Source organism: Hyla sarda, chromosome 1 (assembly GCF_029499605.1).
Source record: "Hyla sarda isolate aHylSar1 chromosome 1, aHylSar1.hap1, whole genome shotgun sequence".
Taxonomy (NCBI): domain Eukaryota; kingdom Metazoa; phylum Chordata; class Amphibia; order Anura; family Hylidae; genus Hyla; species Hyla sarda.
Window position 1 is genome coordinate 108985288 of NC_079189.1, and position 23139 is coordinate 109008426.

At 44.0% G+C, this 23139-nt stretch overlaps 1 protein-coding gene across 5 annotated transcripts in view; it reads left to right on the top strand.

Annotated features, from left to right (window-relative positions):
- Positions 1-2191: 2191 nt before the first annotated feature.
- Positions 2192-23139, top strand: part of CFAP97 (cilia and flagella associated protein 97) — a 37505-nt gene continuing 16557 nt past the window's right edge. Inside the window, exons 1-4 of one of the 5 annotated variants that reach the window (XM_056559958.1) lie at positions 2192-2331; positions 6211-7024; positions 7472-7543; positions 20686-20954. In XM_056559958.1, coding sequence (XP_056415933.1) covers positions 6232-7024; positions 7472-7543; positions 20686-20954 — 1134 coding nt within the window. In that variant the 5' untranslated portion in view covers positions 2192-2331; positions 6211-6231. Of the gene's footprint in view, positions 2332-2368; positions 2548-2912; positions 3175-3309; positions 3471-6210; positions 7025-7471; positions 7544-20685; positions 20955-23139 lie in introns of those variants that run through there. The other 4 variants (XM_056559966.1, XM_056559949.1, XM_056559973.1 and 1 more) reach the window with 4 other exon arrangements.

A 23139-nucleotide genomic window follows, 5' to 3' on the forward strand; every position in this document is an offset into this window, starting at 1 on the left:
TGTTTTCATAAAAAGTGATTTAAAAAGTCCCATCAAAACAAAGATGGTACCGATAAAAACTTAATGGCGCAAAAAACTCTTATATAGCACCGTATGTGGAAAAATAAAAAAGTTATAGGGGTCAGAAGAGGACATTTTGAAACATATAATATTTTTGTGCAAAATGTTATAATTTTTTAACGGAAGTAAAACAAAATCAAACCTATATAAGTTGGGTATCATTTTAACTGTATGGACCTACAGAATTAAAGGGGTATTCCAGGATTTTTTTTAAAATTTGACTATGCTACAGGGGCTGTAAAGTTAGTGTAGTTCATAACATAGTGTATGTACCTGTGTGTGATGGTTTTCTCACAATTCTTCTGTGATTTTCACCCCACTATTTATTTTTAACAGCATACAAAATGACTGTTGTCTCAGATTTTTCCCAACTTGCAATGCGGCCGAGACCTGACATCACTAGTCAGCTGATGACAGGGAGCCTGTCTGCTTCAATGGGTGGAGGGATCAATCTGCAACTAATGCAACAGCTGTAGGCACCATGATTGAAAACCACAGGTCTTTTGTTTCAATGGGTGGGGTGGCTGATGTGTGGGAGGGAGGAAAAGGGCATTGTGGGATTTGTAGTCAAAAAAAGAAAAGTCAAACAGGAAATACAAGTTCACAAAAAGCTAGCCACAGTGTTATGGTAATCTCATGACATATCCATTTAGCCCCAAGACAAGTGCAGATCCTTCCTAAGCATGTCCATTACTGCCTGCCAGGTACGTACTAAAATCACCTTATGGTGGATAAGGCCTTTAGGATAAGGTGTCATTTTTACTGAAAAGTGCACTGTGTAGAATCGGTAGCCCCTAAAATTACAAAATTGCATTTTTTTTTGCAATTTTGCCCCACTAAGAATTATTTTTTTTTTGTTTCACCATAGATTTTGTGGTGAAATGATTGATGTTATTACAAAGTACAATTACTGGAACAAAAAATAAGGACCTTATATGGGTCTGTAGGTGCAAAATTGAAAGTGTTATGAGGGAGGAGGAAAAAATGAAAGTGCAAAAACGGAAAAAAAACTGGGTCCTTAAGGGGTTAATTTTCTACCCCAAACCCATATTAGGGCTTGTTTTATGTGGGACAAATTGTACTTTAATGACATCACTCATTTTTCCACAAAATATATGGCGAAGCCAAAACATTTTTTAGCAATGCAGTGCAATTTATGTACAAATGATATATATTTTCTTTATTTTTTGGAAGAAAGAAGGTTGTCCAGCACTCGGGATATGCAGGTAAAAATCAATGCTTGCTTTATTGATAATCTTCGGACAGGGATCAAAAACAAAGATAACGTCTGACGCGTTTAGCACCTAGGTGCTTAATTGTACATTCTATTATAGTCTACAATTAAGTACCTAGGTGCGAAACGCATCAGATGTTATCTCTGTTTTTGATCCCTGTCCGAAGATTATCAATAAAGCAAGCATTGATTTTTACCTGCATATCCCGAGTGCTGGACAACCTTCTTTCTTCTAATAATGCACATACCGGGGTGTGGAAATTTTGTAAAAAACTACTTGTCCATTGGACTAAAACGGACCAAAATCTACTTGTCCCTCATGACGATCCACTTGTCCGGCCAATTTTTGCTTTTACACTCTAGTTTTTTCCTCCTCGCCCTATAATAGCCATAACTACCTACTATAATGATACCTTTTAATTGTTCCGCAACATATGCTCCGAACCAAAAACAAAAAAATATTGGTGAAGTGAAATTGAAATAGAAAAAGATAATTTAGCAAATTTGATGATTTTCTTTTTTACGCCATTTACCTTGTGGTTGAGCTAACATGTATACTTTAGGTCGTGCTGATTACAGCAATACCAGATTTGTATAGTTTCTGTCATGTTTTACTAATGAAAAAAAATATTCTGAACTTTTTTTAAAAAAAATTAATTGCCATTTTCTGACCCCTGTAGCTTTTTTTTTTTTCTTTCCCTCCGCATACGGGGATGTATGAGGGCTCATTTTTTGCATTCTGGGCCATTCGACAAAAAAAAAAAAAAAAGAGCTGAACGAACCCAGAATGGGATAGAGCATGACAGCAGTGTGAACTTTGCCTAAACTCCACCACCATTTCCACAATGATACCCATTTTGCCTTCGATGTTCAGGAGTGGATGTATTCGCTCCGGAGCTACATGGGCAGTCTAAGTCATGTGACCGCCACAGCCAATCAGCAGCCTCCATATGCCTAAGTACTGAGTGTGACTGTCAAAAGTCAGTTGGCTGTGGCGGTCACCTGATGCTGAGTAGTGGATCAGCGCAGGGGCAGAGGTAAGTACATCGTTTTTTTTTTTTTCTAATGGACAACCGCTATTGGAAAGAGTTGACAAAAACCTTGGCATTACCATGACATGTCACCATGGCAACCTGTGATTTGTCAAGCCCTGCCTTAGAGGTCTCTACTACATGTAATCTTTCAGTTGCAAACACTGAAGAATCCGGTGCCATAGAGCCCATTGGAACAGCGATCTGACAACATGGAGCAGGGTAAGGAACCTCCTGCCGTCGTGTCAGCTGTTATGAACCCTGCAAAACTACAACTTCCAGTGTGCCCGGGCAGCCAAAGGCTCTCCAGGCATGCTGGGAGTTGTAGTTCTGTAATAGCTGGAGGCGCCTGGTTGGGAAACACTGGTGTGATAGAGGTCGCACGTGCAGCCATCCGCTGAACTCTTATTTATTTATTTTTTATAGCTCAACCCATTTGTAATAAGCACCGCCCACTTAATGTCACGCGTTTAGATATGGACGCATGCGCAGGATAGACTGAAGTCTATCCACTGACTTTGGTGACTGAGCTATACGTTCCAGTAATAATAATAATAATAATACAGCTCTATTCCTGGCTATGAGGCTCAGCACTGCGCAGCCATTAAAAATACTAACACATTTATCGACAACACTTCCTCCAGTTCCCTCAACAAACGTGTCGCTCATGCCTAACTTTAGGGCGGAAGTGACGTCTTAGTTACCGGGGGCGTGGCTTTCACGGTATACCAATGATATGTTGTGCTAAAGCTGGAGACAGGAGTGGGGCGTACAGTAGAGGAGCAGTGTGTACAGCGCTGAGTATTGCTGTGCGGCATCTGAGGAGAGCCCGGGCGGCTGAACGAAAAGGTGAAAGTAATGTGTGCTCGGTGTGCCCGCCGCCCAGGCCCGTTATGTCAGTATGTGTTCTGCTGTGTACAGCGCTTATGTATGATACGGTATATAACTCTATGTGTATGTGTATAGCGCTGTACTGTGTGCCCGGACCGAGCGCTGACCGGAGCTCCGCCCCTCCGTCTCCATGGAGACCTGATGCGTCCTCATCTACAGCGCTGAGTGACAGCTGTCAGCGCATCACATGTTCAGCGTCGCCTACCTCCAGTAACCCGGATCTTAGGGTGACCCACCGACGTATCACAGCGGGGGTACGTGGGGGCACAGCACATGGCCGCCTATCCCTGGATCAGATCTATGGATTATGGTGACACCTATGGATGCTTGTTTCCTGCTTGTGGGACACTGCTATGTGCAGGGATTTATCTCAGAATAGGCGATTTATTAAGATATACTGCTTCAGAAAGATGGCTTCCCAGGAATAGAAGAGGGCCCCTGTACTGTACTGTGGGGGTCTGTAAGCTGTGATCAGAAGGCTCCCTGTACTATACTGTGGGGGTCTGTAAGCTGTGATCAGAAGGGTCCCTGTACTGTACTGTGGGGGTCCGTAAGCTGTGATCAGAAGGGGCCCTGTACTGTGGGGGTCTGTAACCTGTGATCAGAAGGCTCCCTGTACTATACTGTGGGGGTCTGTAAGCTGTGATCAGAATGGTCCCTGTACTATACTGTGGGGGTCTGTAAGCTGTGATCAGAAGGGTCCCTGTACTGTACTGTGGGGGTTCGTAAGCTGTGATCAGAAGGGTCCCTGTACTGTGGGGGTCCGTAAGCTGTGATCAGAAGGGTCCCTGTACTGTACTGTGGGGGTCCGTAAGCTGTGATCAGAAGGGCCCCTGTACTATACTGTGGGGGTCTGTAAGCTGTGATCAGAAGGGTCCCAGTACTGTACTGTGGGGGTCTGTAAGCTGTGATCAGAAGGGTCCCTGTACTGTACTGTGGGGGTTCGTAAGCTGTGATCAGAAGGGCCCCTGTACTGTACTGTGGGGGTCCGTAAGCTGTGATCAGAAGGGGCCCTGTACTGTGGGGGTCTGTAACCTGTGATCAGAAGGCTCCCTGTACTATACTGTGGGGGGTCTGTAAGCTGTGATCAGAATGGTCCCTGTACTATACTGTGGGGGTCTGTAAGCTGTGATCAGAAGGCTCCCTGTACTGTACTGTGGGGGTTCGTAAGCTGTGATCAGAAGGGTCCCTGTACTGTACTGTGGGGGTCCGTAAGCTGTGATCAGAAGGGCCCCTGTACTGTACTGTGGGGGTCCGTAAGCTGTGATCAGAAGGGCCCCTGTACTATACTGTGGGGGGTCTGTAAGCTGTGATCAGAAGGGGCCCTGTACTGTGGGGGTCTGTAAGCTGTGATCAGAAGGCTCCCTGTACTATACTGTGGGGGTCTGTAAGCTGTGATCAGAAGGGTCCCTGTACTGTACTGTGGGGGTCCGTAAGCTGTGATCAGAAGGGCCCCTGTACTGTACTGTGGGGGTCCGTAAGCTGTGATCAGAAGGGCCCCTGTACTATACTGTGGGGGGTCTGTAAGCTGTGATCAGAAGGGGCCCTGTACTGTGGGGGTCTGTAAGCTGTGATCAGAAGGCTCCCTGTACTATACTGTGGGGGTCTGTAAGCTGTGATCAGAAGGGTCCCTGTACTGTACTGTGGGGGTCCGTAAGCTGTGATCAGAAGGGTCCCTGTACTGTACTGTGGGGGTCCGTAAGCTGTGATCAGAAGGGCCCCTGTACTGTACTGTGGGGGTTCGTAAGCTGTGATCAGAAGGGCCCCTGTACTATACTGTGGGGGTCTGTAAGCTGTGATCAGAAGGCTCCCTGTACTATACTGTGGGGGTCTGTAAGCTGTGATCAGAAGGCTCCCTGTACTATACTGTGGGGGTCCGTAAGCTGTGATCAGAAGGGCCCCTGTACTGTACTGTGGGGGTCCATATGCTGTGATCAGAAGGGCCCCTGTACTGTACTGTGGGGGTCCGTAAGCTGTGATCCGAAGGGTCCCTGTACTGTACTGTGGGGGGTCTGTAAGCTGTGATCAGAAGGGTCCCTGTACTGTACTGTGGGGGTCTGTAAGCTGTGATCAGAAGGGTCCCTGTACTATACTGTGGGGGTCTGTAAGCTGTGATCAGAAGGGCCCCTGTACTGTACTGTGGGGGTCTGTAAGCTGTGATCAGAATGGTCCCTGTACTGTACTGTGGGGGTCCAGCAGCTGTAAGGAAGAGGGTCCCAGTATTGTACTATATGGGACTGGTAGCTGGAAAGAAGATGGTCCCTGTATTGTAAGGGTCTAGCAGCTATGAAGAAGAGGGTCCCTATACTGTACTGTGGGGGTCCCTATACTATTGAACTATATAGTAAAATGGACCATTTTATGGACATCATTTTTGAAAACTCTAAAATTTATTGTATGGCCCCAAATGGGCTAAATTTAAACAACTAATTTTTGAGCTATAGCTTTCGCTTTTACGCCCAAATAAACTGGGGTCTCACACCGGACCCAACTAGTCGCTTGCACCCTCTCATTTTTCTCCAATTTTGCTTTTGGGTTGTGCTGCTTTCCCAGTATTTATATATATATATATATATATGAGACATGGACTGAAAATGTTGACAATTAGGCCTTTTAAAGGGATTCTGTCAGCAGTTTTTCCTGTTAAAGTAGAGTCAGTGTCAACAGCTGAAGGGGATGGGTGGGGGAGCAAGGCTGCAAGGGAAGCATTGGCACTTAAAGGAGTACTCCTCCCCTGACGACATATCCCTTATCCAAATGCTGGCACCCTGGCGTTCTGAACACTTTTGTTCAGAATGCTTGGTTTGGGTGTCCGTGGTCGTGACATCAAGCCACGCCAATCCTATTAATGAATTCTATGTGAAGGGGGTGTATCATACAGATAGGGGATACGTTTTATTCCATGAGAGATCTCATGGAATACAGAATCCCACTAATGCACACACAGGATTGAGGCTCCAATTCTCTTATGTTTATTTTTTCTTCTACCTCCAGATTGTAAGCTTGTACGGCACCATGGATCGGTATGGAAATCTTTCTGATGAGGGTGAGGTGGACCACTCCTTTTTTGATAGTGGTGATGAGGAAACAAAACAACCAGGTGTCAGTACATCAGGTCCCAGCACCTATGGACACAAGCAAAATAAAGAGGATTCTGATTCAGGAGACAGTGAAAGAGCAGATGAACCACAGCAAGGGCCGAGCAGCAACAAGACTCAAGAGCTCTCAAAGGAGACCAAACCAAAGATCCCAGAGCCTGTGATGTCTGTGGATGCCCCAAGACCCAGCAGTGCTGTGAAGTCTGGTAGGAGTTCTGCAGCGAGCTTGAGAATAGAAGCTACTATTCCTACAGGAATCCCCCAGATAAGACGAGATTTTGAAGATAACTACTACCCAGATGAAGATGACAGTAGTGAGGAGGAGAATCGGAGCTCCAGACCAAGACCTGCAAAACAAACCAACATTGGGAAGAAGAGCTCAGGAAAATACAGCAGAGACTTTCCTTCTTCCATCTCCAGCTCTGACACAGATTTCTCAGACGCCACATCGGATGACCACACCTCAAAATCTTATCAGTCATCAAAAGATAGAGCTCCCTCCAATGTGCGTTCTCCTGAGCGCAGGTTATGTAGACCATCCGTGAGGGACCTCAGGGACTATGTGGACGAGTCAGAGGACACAGTCACGGATGTCACCCCACTTTCCACCCCTGATATCAGCCCTATACAGTCATTTGACATAGCAGCCACTAGCGAAGCACTTAAAGCTAAAGTAAAGCGTCAGGAGAACATCAGACAGGAATCCTATGGTAATTATAGTCCTTTTATCCATTTCTGTAATATATAGCATATTATCATGCATGCCGCTAATGGCTGCAGAATTGTCCTGTAAATAGAATTAATACATGGTGGGTTAATAAGTAACAGTATTAGGGTTGGACATCTACTGGACCAATTTTTAATTTTTTTGTGATTTCACTACACTTCATATATATATATATATATATATATATATATATATATACGATTAAGCACTCTTCAGTGCGAAACGCGTCAGCTCCTGTCCTGTGTTGGTCATTGCAAATAAAGCCATACCAAGTTTTTACCTGCAAATGCCTGAGTGCTGGACATTTCTTTCTTCTAATCTTTGTTGAACCGGGGGTGGTACCGGTGTCCGTAGAACAAGGAGGCGCAGTAGACGGGGGAGTGGTGAGCGGCTCTACCTTGCTCACATTATATAATTTATTTTTATACAGAACCCGAGATTGATGGTAAGCCCAACCCAAAGGCTTTACAGGACGCCATGGACCTGAACCAACTTCTCAAAGGTAAGTCTGCACCTTCTGTCTCAATATACACAGTATTGGATGGTAGTTTGGGGAAAGCGCCTATGGTATATTAAACTTGGACCAACAACAAAAAGCAGCAATATCATTGTTCTTCCTTTTATACATGTTTTCTGTCATAGTATTAGTATACAAGGGTACAATCTGTGGATGTGAGAAAGTGAGGATACTGCATAAACAAATTGTAGTTGGGGAAAGTCATCTTGGAGGACTGGGCCAGATGGAGGAAAAGCACGTAGAAGATGTCACCTGTGAGTCACTATTGTTCTGCTTATGACATTTCTGCATCAGTACTGGGGAGATGATGGGTGGTATCATTCCAGTTTATATAAAGACACTTCCAGCATACTAGAGCTATTGTTCAGGTCACACTGGGAACTGTCATTTAAGATGGTAAAATCTCATGCAATTTGTTTTAGTTTTTTCTATATTGAACTTTGTTATAGTGCTGTATTTATCTTATGAGATTATTTCTGTCATTGACGCTGTTTTCTGGGCAAATGTAACCCTTAAATGGGCACTGTCGGATACAAAAACTTTTTATATGTTGTGAATCTTGGCAAAACATTAACCTTTCTAATATACTCCATAAGAAATTGTTGTTTCCTTTTTATTGAAATCTTGGTTTATAAAATCATGGCTCTGTCCAAACTGAAGCACATGCATGGACAGAGTCCAGTAAGTGAGGGTCGGCTAGCACTTCTCTGTACTGTCTTATAGGACAGAAGAGAGCACAGAGGAGTCCTGTCAAGCAGGAGAGAGCGCAGAGGAGTCCTATCAGACAGGACGTGGGTTATAGAAAAAAAAAAAACATCTTAGAGGCGCAGGCAGGAGAGAGCACACAGGAGTCCTTTCAGGCAGGGGAGAGCACAGAGGAGTCCTGTCATGCAGGGGAGAGCACAGAGGAGTCCTGTCATGCAGGGGAGAGCACAGAGGAGTCCTGTCATGCAGGGGAGAGCACAGAGGAGTCCTGTCATGCAGGGGAGAGCACAGAGGAGTCCTGTCATGCAGGGGAGAGCACAGAGGAGTCCTGTCATGCAGGGGAGAGCACAGAGGAGTCCTGTCATGCAGGGGAGAGCACAGAGGAGTCCTGTCATGCAGGGGAGAGCACAGAGGAGTCCTGTCATGCAGGGGAGAGCACAGAGGAGTGCTAGACCACCCTCACTTACTGGACTTTGAGTCCCATTGATTTTAATGGAATTCTTTGCCACTGTTCAAAAGGCAGAATTTCCGGCATCCATGAGAAAATGCATTGTATGAGACAGCACAACTTTAATGGGTAGCAAAATCAACTGCAGAAAATATGCAGCAGATCCTGTATGTGTGAACATACCCTTAATGAAATTCATACTGATGCTGTTTGTATTAAGCTTGGTTCTGTTGCTGGCAATAGTTCAGTTTTGGCAGTAATGATTATTCATGGATTACTGGTAAATATATATGAAATATTATTAATGTTTTGTTTGATTATTAGTTTAGGTAATTTTTGCAGTGTGATCTGCCATAGGTACCTCACATGCATATTTTAGTCAGCTAAGTAGAGAACCTGTGAAACTAATGGAATACAGCATGATATCTTTAGACTTCTATTTTGTCTGTTTTGGATTTTACAGACCAGTCAGAACATGAAAATCAAAACCGGTAAACTGTACATGTGACCACTTTAAAATATATCCACGGCTTAAAAGAAGGCCGAAACAATTACGGCCATAACATTAGTATATGTTTGTTCACAGAGAGCCATTGTACCAGTGAATTCTATGGAACAGGTTAGGAGATAAATGTCTGCTCGTGGGGAGGAGGAGTTTCAACCGATGGGACCTCTGTGCACATGATGGGGGCATTGTATGTGAGGGGCGCATGCGGCCCATCCTAACCCAGCCGCTACCTCCAGTGGCCCCCAGATAATTTGAGTTTGAGACCCCTGATCTAGTAGGATGGTAAATATACACACGGGCAATATTGTTGGAACCATTCAGTTGAAGACAGAAAATCCCCCAATTGTCCCTGATATAACTTCAAATTAACAAAAACAATTATCGTATTCAATATTACTATTGTCTGTTTCAATTTATTACAGGGAGCATTATGAAATTTTCTGTCTTTAACGGAATTGTCCGCGTCTGTACATTCTGAAACAAGAAGTTTGATAAAATATGCGCAAAAAAAAAAAAAAGAGGAAGGCGCTCACCTAGGTGTTAAATAATGTAAATTTAGAAATTTAGGAAAAGAATGATGGTGCTCAAAGTTACATGGATATAATATCTCATGTATGTGTTTATTAAAAATAACAATATAAAAAGCCACAGTTCCCTTGTAGCTGACCTCTAGCTATATAAAAATAAACGATTAAAACATGAAATAATGATGCTAATAATGGGAAATAGGTAAAAGATATAGTGCCGTGGGCACTGCTGCTGAAATAAAGTGTAAAAAAATATAAAAATCCAATATTAAAGTTAGTAGGGCATTGTGCCCCTTGTAGTCCGTGCACATAAATGTTTTACACTTTCAGGTGATTATACATTCTAATGTCCTCGCAAGATGAATAGCGCTAATTCCAGCAAGGAAGGCATTTGGTAATGCACTTTGCTCCGGCAATTGATAGTAATATTCAGCAAGTTAGAAATGATGTCACAGTATATAGTGCGGCAGTGCTGTGCACCTCTCGCCTATCCCACCGATCACGGGAGACGAGAGTGTGGATCGATGCGGTGCGATCCTGCAGCTCCTGGAGTTGACAGCACAACTCCGATGTCACAGGCTGTGTAAGATGTTTCTTGCCGGCACTGATCTTCTGCAGCAGCGTGCAGGTACTGTCAGCTGCATGATCCTCGGAGACGTGTGGACCTCTGCTCTGCGGCAGGTATAAGTAGCCCCGGCGCCCTCTTGTCTTTGAGTGCGAGGGGTGCTTGATTGACAGGGCACTATCTGTCCAAGGCACCTGTAGCGGTATGCTGGGCAGCAGCAGATCTCACTGGGCAATGATGAAATACGATTAATATTCAGGCTGGACTAGTTTCAGGATCGCTATAGATACTTTCTTCAGCAGCTATAATAATGAAAAAAGGGGGAGGGAGACTAGCTACCAAATATATATAGGCACATCTTCAACTAATTAGAATTGCTCAAGGTCATAGTGAAAACCAGACATGGAATAAATGCCAACCTGGGTTACATGTGCCTGTGCCACATTTCCCCCTCTCATCGCCACCCCCCATGTCTCATTATCCCCCCCCCCATGTCTCATCATTTCCCCCTGTCATAGACCACCACTAGCCATACAGACATTAAGCATTTAGTGCCTCCCCCCACCATAATTTCCCCATGTCTCATCATTTCCCTGTCTCATCATCCCCCCCCCATCATGTTCCTCCTATGCTATTCTTCCCCTCCCTCATCATTCCCCCCTTTCCCAATGCTTTTCATAGTTTTTTTTTTTATTTTCCTTACCTGGCTGCGCTTCAGCAGGCGGCTGTCTTGTGGGCTGCGATCAGTGAAGCAGATGAATGACGTCCTCTCCCAGCTTCTCTGCACGCCATCAGGGACGTCACTTTTCATTTCCTGTAACCGCCGCTAGTCAGAGTTCGGAGTGCGGCGACTAAAAGAAATGAAAAGTGACGTCACTGATGCCGCGCAGAGAAGCCGGGAGAGGACGTCATTCATCTGCTTCACTGACCACAGCCCGCAAGACCCCCCACATGACCTGGCCTGCCGAAGCGCAGCCAAGTAAGGGAAAAAAAAATAAAACTATGAAAAGCAGGGAAAAGGGGGGAATGGTGAGAGAGGGGAAGGTAAGAAAAGTTTAAAGCAGAGCGGGGAGGATACGCCACTGGTCACTGATTTAAAGTGGCCGTGCCGCTAATACTTAACAAGCAGCCACTTTAAATCAGTGACCAGAAGATTTATCGGCGTATAACACGCAGGCAGGCTTTTTGCCTTAAATTTAAGTTTTAAAAGTGCGTGTTATACGCCAATAAATACGTGTGTGTGTGTGTGTGTATGTATGTGTGTATATATATATATATATATATATATATATATATATATATATATATATATATATAAAAAGAGGATTGCAGCAGCACACATTGGTCAAAAAAATTGAGGCTCTTAGCGCACTTTATCCACTCACCTCTGCTGGGCATATAGCCTCTGACTGGGTGACATGCTGGATCCATAAACAATTTAAAACTCCACCTGTAAAAAAGGGGTGCACAGCTAAAGAGGGTGCCATTTACCCCCTGAGTTGTACAAACAAGCAAAAAGAAAAATAGCCAGCACAACAACCTAATACACGGGTGCACACTGCTGTGGCAGATACAGAGTATACAAAAAAAGAGGATTTTTTTTTTTTTTTTTTTATCAAAAGAGCCTCAATTTTTTGACCAATGTGTGCTGCTGCAATCCTTTTTTTGTATACTCTGTATCTTCCACAGCAGTGTGCACCCGTGTATTAGGTTTTTGTGCTGGCTATTTTTCTTTCTTTTTGCGTGTGTGTGTGTGTGTGTATGTATATGTATGTATGTGTATATATATATATATATATATATATATATATATATATATATATATACATTATTATTTTTAATTTTTTTGGTTTGGAGAATCTGTTATTGAAAAATTAAAAGGTATCATCATAGTAGGTAGTTATGGCTATTATAGGGCGAGGAGGAAAAAACGAGAGTGTAAAAGCGAAAATTGACCCGGACAAGTGGATCGTCATGAGGGATCTTGTAGATCTTGCTCCGTTTTAGTCCCATGGACAAGCCGTTTTTTATTAAAGGGGTTATCCACCATAAGGTGATTTTAGTACGTACCTGGCAGGCAGTAATGGACATGCTTAGGAAGGATCTGCACTTGTCTTGGGGCTAAATGGCTATGTCATGAGATACCATAACACTGTGGCTAGCTTTTTGTGAACTGGTATTTCCTGTTTAGATTTTTCTTTTTTTTTTTACTACAAATCCCACAATTCTATTTTCCTCCTTCCCACATCAGCCACCCCACCCACTGAAACAAAAGACCTATGGTTTTCAACCAGGGTGCCTCCAGCTGTTGCATTAGTTGCAGATTGATCCCTCCACCCATTGAAGCAGACTAGGGAGTCAGGTCTCGGCCGCATTGCAAGCTGGGAAAAATCCGAAACAACAGTCATTTTGTATGCTGGTAAAAATAAATAGTGGGGTGAAAATCACATAAGAATTGTGAGAAAACTGTCACACACAGGTACAGACACTATATTATAAACTACACTAACTTTACAGCCCCTGTAGCATAGTCAAATAAAAAAAATTCCTGGAATACCCCTTTAAATTTCCACACCCCTGTGTATGTGTGTATGTATGTATGTGCACCTATATTTTTCACAAATCTCTTGCTCACTTGCTTTGTCATTCTTTGCTTTGGAGGGGTTTGTCCTCATTCTGCATTATTCCTCTTCCTCCATGAGTGTTGGGTCTCTTCATCCGATCATTGCAGGCCTCATGTGTGTATATATATATATATATATATATATATATATATATATATATATAATTTTTTTTGCATGCTGCTGTCTGATAGGACAGGAGTGAGCACAGAGAAGTACTAGTTCTGCTATCACTTACTGGACTTTTGTCCCTACCTGTGCTTCAGTTAGGACAAAGAAGATGCTGCAGCCAGACAGGCTTGTGTTCTGGATGGTATAGAGAGAAAACTTTTTATGAAGTATATTAAAAAGGTTAATGTTTTGCCTAGATGTTCAACACATATATAAACCGTTTTTACATCTGACCGTACCCATTTAATATTGTACAATTAATAAATTCCTAGCTTGTTGTATATTAACTTCCATAGGAGATAAAAAAAAGCCAGGTACATTTTACGACATAAATTTTTAAAGGGGTACTCTGGCGCTTAGACATCTTTTATCCCCTATCCAAAGGATAGGGGATAAGATGCCTGATTGCGGGGGTCCCACCGCTGGGGACCCCCGGGATCTTGTATGCAGCACCCCAGTTAAAATCAGTTCCCGGAGCATGTTCGCTCCGGGTCTGATTACGCCCCCTCCCATAGGCTTGCATTGAGGGGCGAAACGTGACGTCACACGCCGCCTGCCCCGTGGTCGCCGGTAATCAGACCCGGAGGGAACATGCTCCGGGGACTGATTTTTAACTGGGGTGCTGCGTGCAAGATCACGGGGGTCCCCAGTGGTGGAACCCCCGCCATCAGGCATCTTATCCCCTATCCTTTGAATATCTAAGTGCCGGAGTACCCCTTTAAAGTTGGTGTTGGAGTCGTAGTATGGAACCCTGCTTCTTTTTTCATTCAAGCAGAGACTTGCTTTCTTATCAGCAATGAGTGTACATTAACAATTCAACCATTAATACAAATCTACATATGAAATCCAGTTCCATATGAAATGATCAGATCTACTTGCTGTGGTGTCTATACAGTTATTATATTTTACTATTAATTATAGCAGTTTCCAGTGGCTTTCCCGTTCCCGGTGTAAATGTGCATTGTTTAGCCGTACTATGAAGTGCTGTTTTCTCTGCATATTTCAGTACATTAGTTCTCTGCTTGGAGAATGACTTTGTAGATTGGTCGTGTTGAATATATACTGCCGTGATATCTTCTAGGAAATTACAGGTTTTCCGAGTAAGTGGTGTAGATCTTCCTCCTCCTCACTGCTGGGTATACCTAGTAATCTGCACTCCTGTGTTTTATAGTGGGCTGGTGACATGACACCCACGCTGAGATTCTGGTTAACAACTTACAGTGCATTCAGAAAGTTTTCAGACCTTTTTCAGTTTCTTCACCTTTTATTAAGTTGCAAGCTTGTGCTTAAAATAAAATAAAATAAAAAAATAAGGGGTACTCCACTGCTCAGCATTTTCAACAAACTGTTCTGAACGCTGGAGCCGGGAGCTTGTGACTTCATAGCCCAGCCCCCGCATGACATCACGCCACACCCCCTCAATGCAAGTCTATTGGAGGGGGGCGTGATGGCTGTCACGAGCTCCCGGCGCTGGCTCCAGAGTTCGGAACAGTTTGTTCCAAACACTGATCAGCGGAGTACCCCTTTAAAAAGTAAAAAAAAAATAAAAAAAACTTTCACATGGACAGAAGTATTCAGACTCTTTGCTTTGGCACTTGAAATTTAGCTCTGGGGACTCCTACTTCTCTCGATCAGCTCTAGAATATTTCTACACCTTTTGCTAGAGTCACCTCTGGTAAATTTCAGCTGATTGGAAAGGATTTGGGAAGACACAGCCCTGTCTATATAGTCTCACAGCTAACAATATATATCAGAGCAAAAACCAAACCATGAGGAGAAAGAACTGCCTGTAGAGCTGCAAAGCGGCAAATAATCAGCCCGATTCACCAGTTATGCCATGCACTTGTTTTCTCAGCTGACCGTGGCTGAAAAAATCCAACATTGTGAACATTGCGTCCATCTCTAAGGATTTAGACACCTTGATAGATTGACCGGGAGAGAGAGGGCTGTTTTCATTTAGGGTGGAGATGTATTTCCCCTAGGGGAATTTAGAGTTTTATCTGGCTTTTGTGTTCTATGGACATCAAGGTCACATTTTCTCTATCTACTGGTGGGAAATTAAACTTTTTAGTCTACGTTCACATTGCCATTGTGCTCCATCCTTTCAGCTTTTTTTTTTTTTGTGCCGAATGGCCCCCACTTGGGTTAAAGCACTGTCAGATCCCATTGACTTGAATGGGGTTCGTTGGGAATCCATTAGCTTTCTGGAAAAGAAAATGGTGTATGCACTATTTTTTTTTATCCTGCTAAACTTCCGTTGTTTTGACGGAATTGCAGACGGAGCTCCATATTGCGTAGGCAATGTGATTTTTGCCTTGACTTTAGATGCAGTGTCCTGTGAGCCATTACAGATACCGTAATTCACATGCTCCTACGTTGTCTAGGACTCGTCTCTCTCTTACATAATCCCACTATTAGAGTCCTTTTTTCCTGGCGCTGTAATGGAGCGCTCGGTGAGGAGCTGTTGGCATCTAAATAAGATTCATTACTCTGGACTGAACACAGCGTTGCTACATTACTAAAAGGCTTCTTGTTGGCACACTGTAATCTTACTGAAAGCTCCTCGCCTTATTGAACATTATATTGAACGCCTTTTATGCTGGCCTACAATTAAATATATATCCCGGTGGGGAGACCAGAGACTTGGGCGGGATCTTTGTGCCTGATCATATACATGACTTAAAAGGCAACTAAACCTGGAGCCTGCAATCTATTAAAACCTCAGCGGTATAAAAGACTGGCGACTATCATTGGTGTACATCTGAAGGGAATGTAGTTGTCATGGTACAGCCATTTCCCTGGACTTCGTCATTTGTCCCTTTTTGATGAGTGACTTTCATCATTCTTTGACTGGATGGCCACTAGCATAAAAAATCTAGATGAATAGAATTTAGTCGTACAGCGAAGGGTGTGTTCACGCAGCGTTTTTGTGTAACATTTGTGCTTCGTAGGGAAAAAACAACATACCTTGGCGGACGCTAAAACGGGATTTCTTTTACATTACAATAAAAATAAGGCCTGTAACGTATTCGTTTTCTTGGCATACAGAATAGCTTAGATGACTACATAAGAGTGAACGCACCCGAACATACATGAGTCTATTTTTATTTTATACGGTGAACACACACGTAGTATCGGTTGCAGTTTTTCTGAGCCACAGACAGACATTGATCCTTTATTCTTCTTTTTATATTTCTTGTTAACCTTTGAACTCCCTCCTGACTGTGGCTCATAAAATGTGTGTTTTACAGTAGTGTTTCCCAACCAGGATGCCTCCAGCTGTTGCAAACTACAACTCCCAGCATGCCCGGACAGCCAAAGGCTGTCCGGGCATGCTGGGAGTTGTAGTTTTGCAACAGCTGGAGGCACCCTGGTTGGAAAACACTAGATTACTGCCATTAAAAATTGCACATTAGCTTTCCATTATTTGTCCCAGCCTGTATTGTTTAGTAGAAGTGTTTTGTTTTCCTATATTTGAGGCATGTTCATCTGCTACTAGTGCTGTCAGTGTTTATGGGGTGAGTCAGAAATGTGATTATTTCAGTATAATCATGTGTTTGTTGTCATAGACACCATTGCATCTCTTAGCACTCGCATCATATCTAGGCAACCAGTGGCTTTTTTTTGCTCTTGGCGCTTTTTGGGTTAAAGGGAACAAATCATCAGATTTTACCCTATATAACGCTTGGCAAAGCGTTATATAGGGTAAAATCTTTATTTTCACCATCCCCGGGGGATGCTCCTGCCCTCAGGGATGGTGAAGATGTGAAGTTATAAACTAGTCACCGCCGCCGCCGTAAGTAGTCACCTGGGCGGGGAGCTCTTCTCATCTACTCCCGTTCTTCGGCCGGGAGCGACGCCCCCTCCGCTTGATTGATGGGCCGCATCATTGTTCTGCTCACTGAACAGACGGAGCGGAGGGGGCGTTGCTCCCGGCCGAAGAACGGGATATCGGTGAGAAGAGCTCCCCGCCCAGGTGACTACTTACGGCGGCAGCGGTGACTAGTTTATAACTTCATATCTTCACCATCCCTGGGGGCAGGAGCATCCCCCGGGGATGGTGAAAATAAAGATTTTACCCTATATAACGCTTTGCCAAGCGTTATATAGGGTAAAATCTGATGATTGGTTCCCTTTAACAATTATAGCATATTGGCTTAGTATACAGTGGTCCCTCAACATACGATGGTAATTCGTTCCAAACGACCCATCGTTTGTCGAATCCATCGTATGTTGAGGGATCTGTGCAATGTAAAGTATAGAAAGCTGTACTCACCTGTCCCCGCCGCTCCGGACCAGGTCCTCACTGCTCCCGATCCTGTCCCAGGGGCTCCCGATGCTGTCCCGCTGCTCCGGTGTCTTCTTCGCGATCCTCCGGTGTCTTGCGCATCTTCTGCAGGGTCCGGGCCTCGCTTTCTGGTGCCGTTATTACGCTGCTGCGCAGCGTGCGTAGTGACGTAATAACGACGCCGGAAAGCGAGGCCCGGACCCTGGAGAAGATGCGCAAGACACCGGAGGATCGCGAAGTGGACCCGGAGCAGCGAGAATTGGTAAGTGAACCTGCCAGGGATGCTTAAACTGCTATACGACAGCAGCTTAAGCATTTTGCGCTGTCGGATAGCAGTTAATGCGATGGCCCGACATATAAAAGCATCGTATGTCGATTTTATCATATGTCGGGGCCATCGTAGGTCGGGGGGTTACTGTATAGGGCTGCCATTAATTTAGCTCAGGCTGGGTTCACACTACGTTTTTGCCATACTGTTTTCAATCAGTTTTTCTAAAGAAAACCGTATGGCTAAAAAACGGATGGAACAGTATGGGGAAAAAGTAAACCGTATGCGTTTTTAAACCGTAGACTGTTTTTAAAAGTGCACACGGTTCCGTCCGTTTTCATAAAAAAATCAAAATAAATAAACATACGTTTTTGAAAATGTTGTCCATTTTTAATGGGAGGGGTGTTGGTTGGGGACTTTAGGATTCAAATGCGCATGTGCAAAGTAAAATCTGTGTATGGTTTCCCGTATGGAACTGTATACATGTGCGTTTCCCATTGACGTCCATGTTGCAGTACGGTTTTTAAACCGAAGACAAAACCGTGGTCAACCATGGTTTTAACTCTGGTTTAAAAACTGTACTGCAACCGCATATGTTTTTATTTTATTTTTTTTTAACATGGACGTCAATGGGAAATGCACATGTATACGTTTCCTTACGGAAAATCATATATGGTTTTTTTACTCGGCACATGCGCATTTGCATCCTAAAGACCTTTCCCATAAAAAATGTAAATTTTCAAAAACGTGTGTGTATATATATATATATATATATATATATATATATATATATATATATAAATAAATAAAAACGGTCGGAACTGTATGCACTTTTAATAACAGTATACAGTTTAAAAATGCATACGGTTTACTTTTTCCCAGTGGTTCCATCAGTTTTTTTGCCATACGGCTTTCTTTAGAAAAACTGATTGAAAACAGTATGGCAAAAATGTGGTGTGAACCCAGCCTAAGGTGTGCACACTTATGATGTATGTCTGATACAGAGAATGGAGTTTACAGCTGATCAGTTATGCTCAGCCTTTAGCTGTCAGGGTATGATGGGAGTTGTAGTTTTGCAACAGCTGAAGAGCCAGAATGATGATCTGGTGCTTCGGAAAGAGTAAATGAAGTGCTTGTAGTGATATTGGGCAGAATACACCTATATCACAGCACAGTCCTGGATGGCAGTTTTTATTAAATATATACAGTGAACTCTCATGAAACACGGAATGTGTGGGCAGATAAGAACCATTCAGCACATCTAGTCTCCCCAATACTCTGAATATTCTACTCCCTATCTTGTATGAAGGATATCCACTTTTGGCTCACACCTTTCATGTGATGGACATCCATTGTTTGTAAGTGATCTCTTAGACATTAAATATATTTTGTCATGGTGGTTTACGTTGGTATTCAAGTTTTTTGAATAAACTCCAAATACTGGGGTCCATCTTTGTCCGATTAGAAAGCATAAAATACTAAAATACTTAGCCTTTTATTGGGCCAATTTAAAATATACAGTCATGGCCGTAAATGTTAGCACCTGAAATTTTTCAAGAAAGTGAAGTATTTCTCACAGAAAAGGATTGCAGTAACACATGTTTTGCTATACATATGTTTATTCCCTTTGTGTGCATTGGAACTAAACAAAAAAAGGGAGGAAAAAAAGCAAATTGGACATAATGTCACCAAACTCCAAAAATGGGCTGGACAAAATTATTGGCACCCTTAACTTAATATTTGTTTGCACACCCTTTGGAAAAAATAACTGAAATCAGTCGCTTCCTATAACCATTAATAAGCTTCTTACACCTCTCAGCCGGAATGTTGGACCACTCTTCCTTTGCAAACTGCTCCAGGTCTCTTATTGGAAGGGCATCTTATCCCAACAGCAATTTTAAGATCTCTCCACAGGTGTTCAATGGGATTTAGATCTGGACTCCTTGCTGGCCACTTCAGAACTCTCCAGCGCTTTGCCATCTATTTCTACCTAATAGTAGGTAAGCCAACTGGCAATGGCCAGTGAAAGTTAGGGTGTATAGTACCAGTAAGCCGACCCTTAGGGGGTTTAGGATGTGGGCCTCCAATGACTGGCCCTACTTCTTATCTTCCCCTAGCTGTTTGATACGCCACTGGGGCACTCGCCCTAAAAAGGGTGACCCCTGTTTCTCTGGTACCTGGCCTTTACTCTGTCTATGGATATAGATGCATAATTCATAAACGCACCGTGTGCAAATAAAAGAGTGAAAATCAATAGACTGGCATACCCTTTGTAGAGTTAGTAAGGTGCTGACAAAAGTGCATAAACAGTAGTCTAAAACATATTTAGTACAAGACCGTGTCTCCAAAGACACGAGACATGGTCTTGTACTCAATAATATGTTTTAAACTACTGTTTATGCACTTTTGTCAGCACCTTACTAACTCTACAAAGGGTATGCCAGTCTATTGATTTTCACTCCGTGTTTTATTTGCACACTATGTGTTGATGAATTATTCATCTATATCCATAGTCTTGCTTGACAGAGTAGGGGCCAGGTACCAGAGATACGGGGGTCACCCTTTTTAGGGCGAGTGCCCCAGTGACATATCAAACAGCTAGGGGAAGATAAGAAGTCGGGCCAGTCATTGGGGGCCCACATCCTGAACCTCCTAAGGGTCAGTACTGACTGGTACTATACACCCTAACTTTCACTGGCCATTCCCAGTTGTCTTGCCTACTATTAATATCTACTGGCATTGGCTTTATCATACCCAATACAGTTCCTGCTGTGCATTAAGCACTTTTGTTACTATGTCAGTCCTTGTGCACATGTTATTTTGCTATTACAGTCATGGGCGTAAATGTTTTTGCTACTTTATTCTAAATTGGCTCAATAAAGCCTAAGTTTTAGTATTTTTTGCTTACTAATCTGACAAAGACTGATGCCAGTATTTGCATTTTTTTCATTGTTGTTTACGGTGGGACAGAGATCAGTACCCAGACTGGGTTTTCTGATGTGTATATTTGTTTACGTATTTTGCAGCATTTATGCATCTTGACAAAAAGGACCAGGAAAGGTTTTCTCTGGATCATCCGTCAGTTGGACTGAAGAAAAACTACTCTTTTACAAGTGAAGAAGTGCGACAGATTGACCGTGAGAACCAGAGGCTGCTCAAAGAGCTATCCAGACATGCCACAAAGACTAAAGGCAAGAGCCTAACTCCTAAGAAACTGAACACAACACCTACCCGACTGTACCACAGCACACTGAATCGACAAAAGGAACAGCAGCGCATTGAAAGGGAAAACATGGTAAGAGCTTTGCACAGTTTGCTTTCTTACTGCATGTTCTAAAAACACCATGGTTAGGTAAAAGAAGACAAAAATGTATGTGCAGGCAGTATGGTATTGTGGCCTTGTCCACACCCTCACACTACTCTGCATTTTAGGTGGATAGCTAAGGCTAGGTTCACATTGCCGTTTGCATCTGACCTATTAAAGGGGTACTCCGCCCCTAGACATCTTATCCCCTATCCAAAGGATAGGGGATAAGATGTCAGATGGCCGGGGTCCTGCTGCTGGGGACCCCCGCAATATAGCAAGCTGCACCCACCTGTAACTGCTTCCGGAAGTGCTGGAGGTTCTCTGGCTAATTCCTCCCGACCACGGGGATGGAAGATCATGATGTCACGACTCCGCCCCCGTGTGACGGCCCCTCCCATAGACTTATATTGAGTGGGCGGGGCATGATGTCACACGGGGGCGGAGTTGTGATGTCACGGTCTTCCATCCCCGTGCTTGGGCGGAATTAGCCAGAGAACCTCCAGCACTTCTGGAAGCAGTTACAGGTGGGTGCTGCTTGCTATATTGCGGGGGTCCCCAGCGGCGGGACCCCGGCGATCTGACATCTTATCCCCTATCCTTTTGGATAGGGGATAAGATGTCTAGGGGCGGAGTACCCCTTTAAACTATTGTGCAGACAGGGCCAACACTATCATTGTTGCTGGCTGCACATCCCCCATTTACACAGGGTGATGTACAGCTGATGCACAAGTATATTTAGACTTTCAAAAATGATGCGATCAGTTAATAAACAAGTGTTTGCTTGTTCATCAGTTCTTCATGATAATGTCTGCAGCTACCATGTGTTGATTTAGGGTAAGTTGAAGGAAAAGTTTCATGCCGAAAAACGTATCCCCTATCTGCAGGATAAACTCTTTTTATAAAGGTATATGGAAGGGGCGGGAGTCGTGCCACTGCATTCCCAGGGAGAGCCATGGCCCCATACAGGAGATCACAGGGGGTCCCAGCAGTCAGACCCTAGTGCTGGGTGAATAACCTAAAACTTATATCACGGTATTTTATTCAGGCTATGGCGGTATCACGGCATTATCGTGGTACCATGTGGGAAACAGTGTAGAAGTGCAGCGGCTGACAGTTAACCCCTTCCCCGCCATGGGGACCGTGCGCACCGACCCTATAGCGGGGAAGGGGTTATGGTCAGCCGCAGCGCTATCGTGATTCCCCCCACGGGCGCACTGTCAGCTATTTACATACATTGTCCGCCGCTGCAGTTTATAATCCCCGTTCCCAGCCGCTGCAGAGCCTTCTCCCCCTGTGACAGGCAGGCACAGGACATCTTATCTTCATCCCCGCTCTGTTCTCTGATCCCCGAGCAGGGATGGGAATGTAAGAATCAGCAGAGCCTTCTCCTCCTGCAAGCGCTGAATGTACGGGTGCAGCAGAGCTTCTGATCCCAGTCCCTGCTCGGGGATCGGAGAACAGAGTGGGGATGAAGATAAGATGTCCTGTACCTGCCTGTCACATTTAGTGCTTGCAGGGGGAAGGAGGTCCTGCAGAGTCCGCGCCTGGGGACTGGTATGATAAACAAATAGCCTGTGGGAAAGGGAGAGGGGGCTGAGCAGCGAGCAGGCTCGGGACTGAGGGAAACATCAGAGCCAGGGGATGAAGTTTTTGCGCTTTCCCCTGGCTCTGATCACTGAGAACAAGCGGCAGCTGCAGGGGGAGCGGGGATGTGCACCGCACGTGAGCTCAGCGGCTCCGCTCCTGCACATCCCGCGGCTCCGTCACAAGTAATTCTTTCAGGGGTGGGGCCCGACCGGTATGCCGGTATGGGCAAAAATTGATATCGTGCGATGAAAAAAAAACGGTATCCGGTATGAACCAGTATACCGCCCAGCCCTATCAGACCCCCCCCCCTTACAATCTAAAAGGTATGCCCTATCCTGCAGATAAGTTTTTTTGGCATGACATATCTCCTTTACCATAACAGTCCACTCTAGAGCACCCAGTGAACTTGAATGTTAGTTGTGAATTCCATGAGGACTAAACAAATGCAAAGATCTGTGGGAGAACCAAGAACAAAGTAAACTTATTTGGCTGTTTCCATATCTCCCATAGACTTGATTGGAGGGCGCTGCAAACATGCTGTTTGTTCAGTGTCTGAATGGATACGGCTGTTGCTGGCCTCCTTATT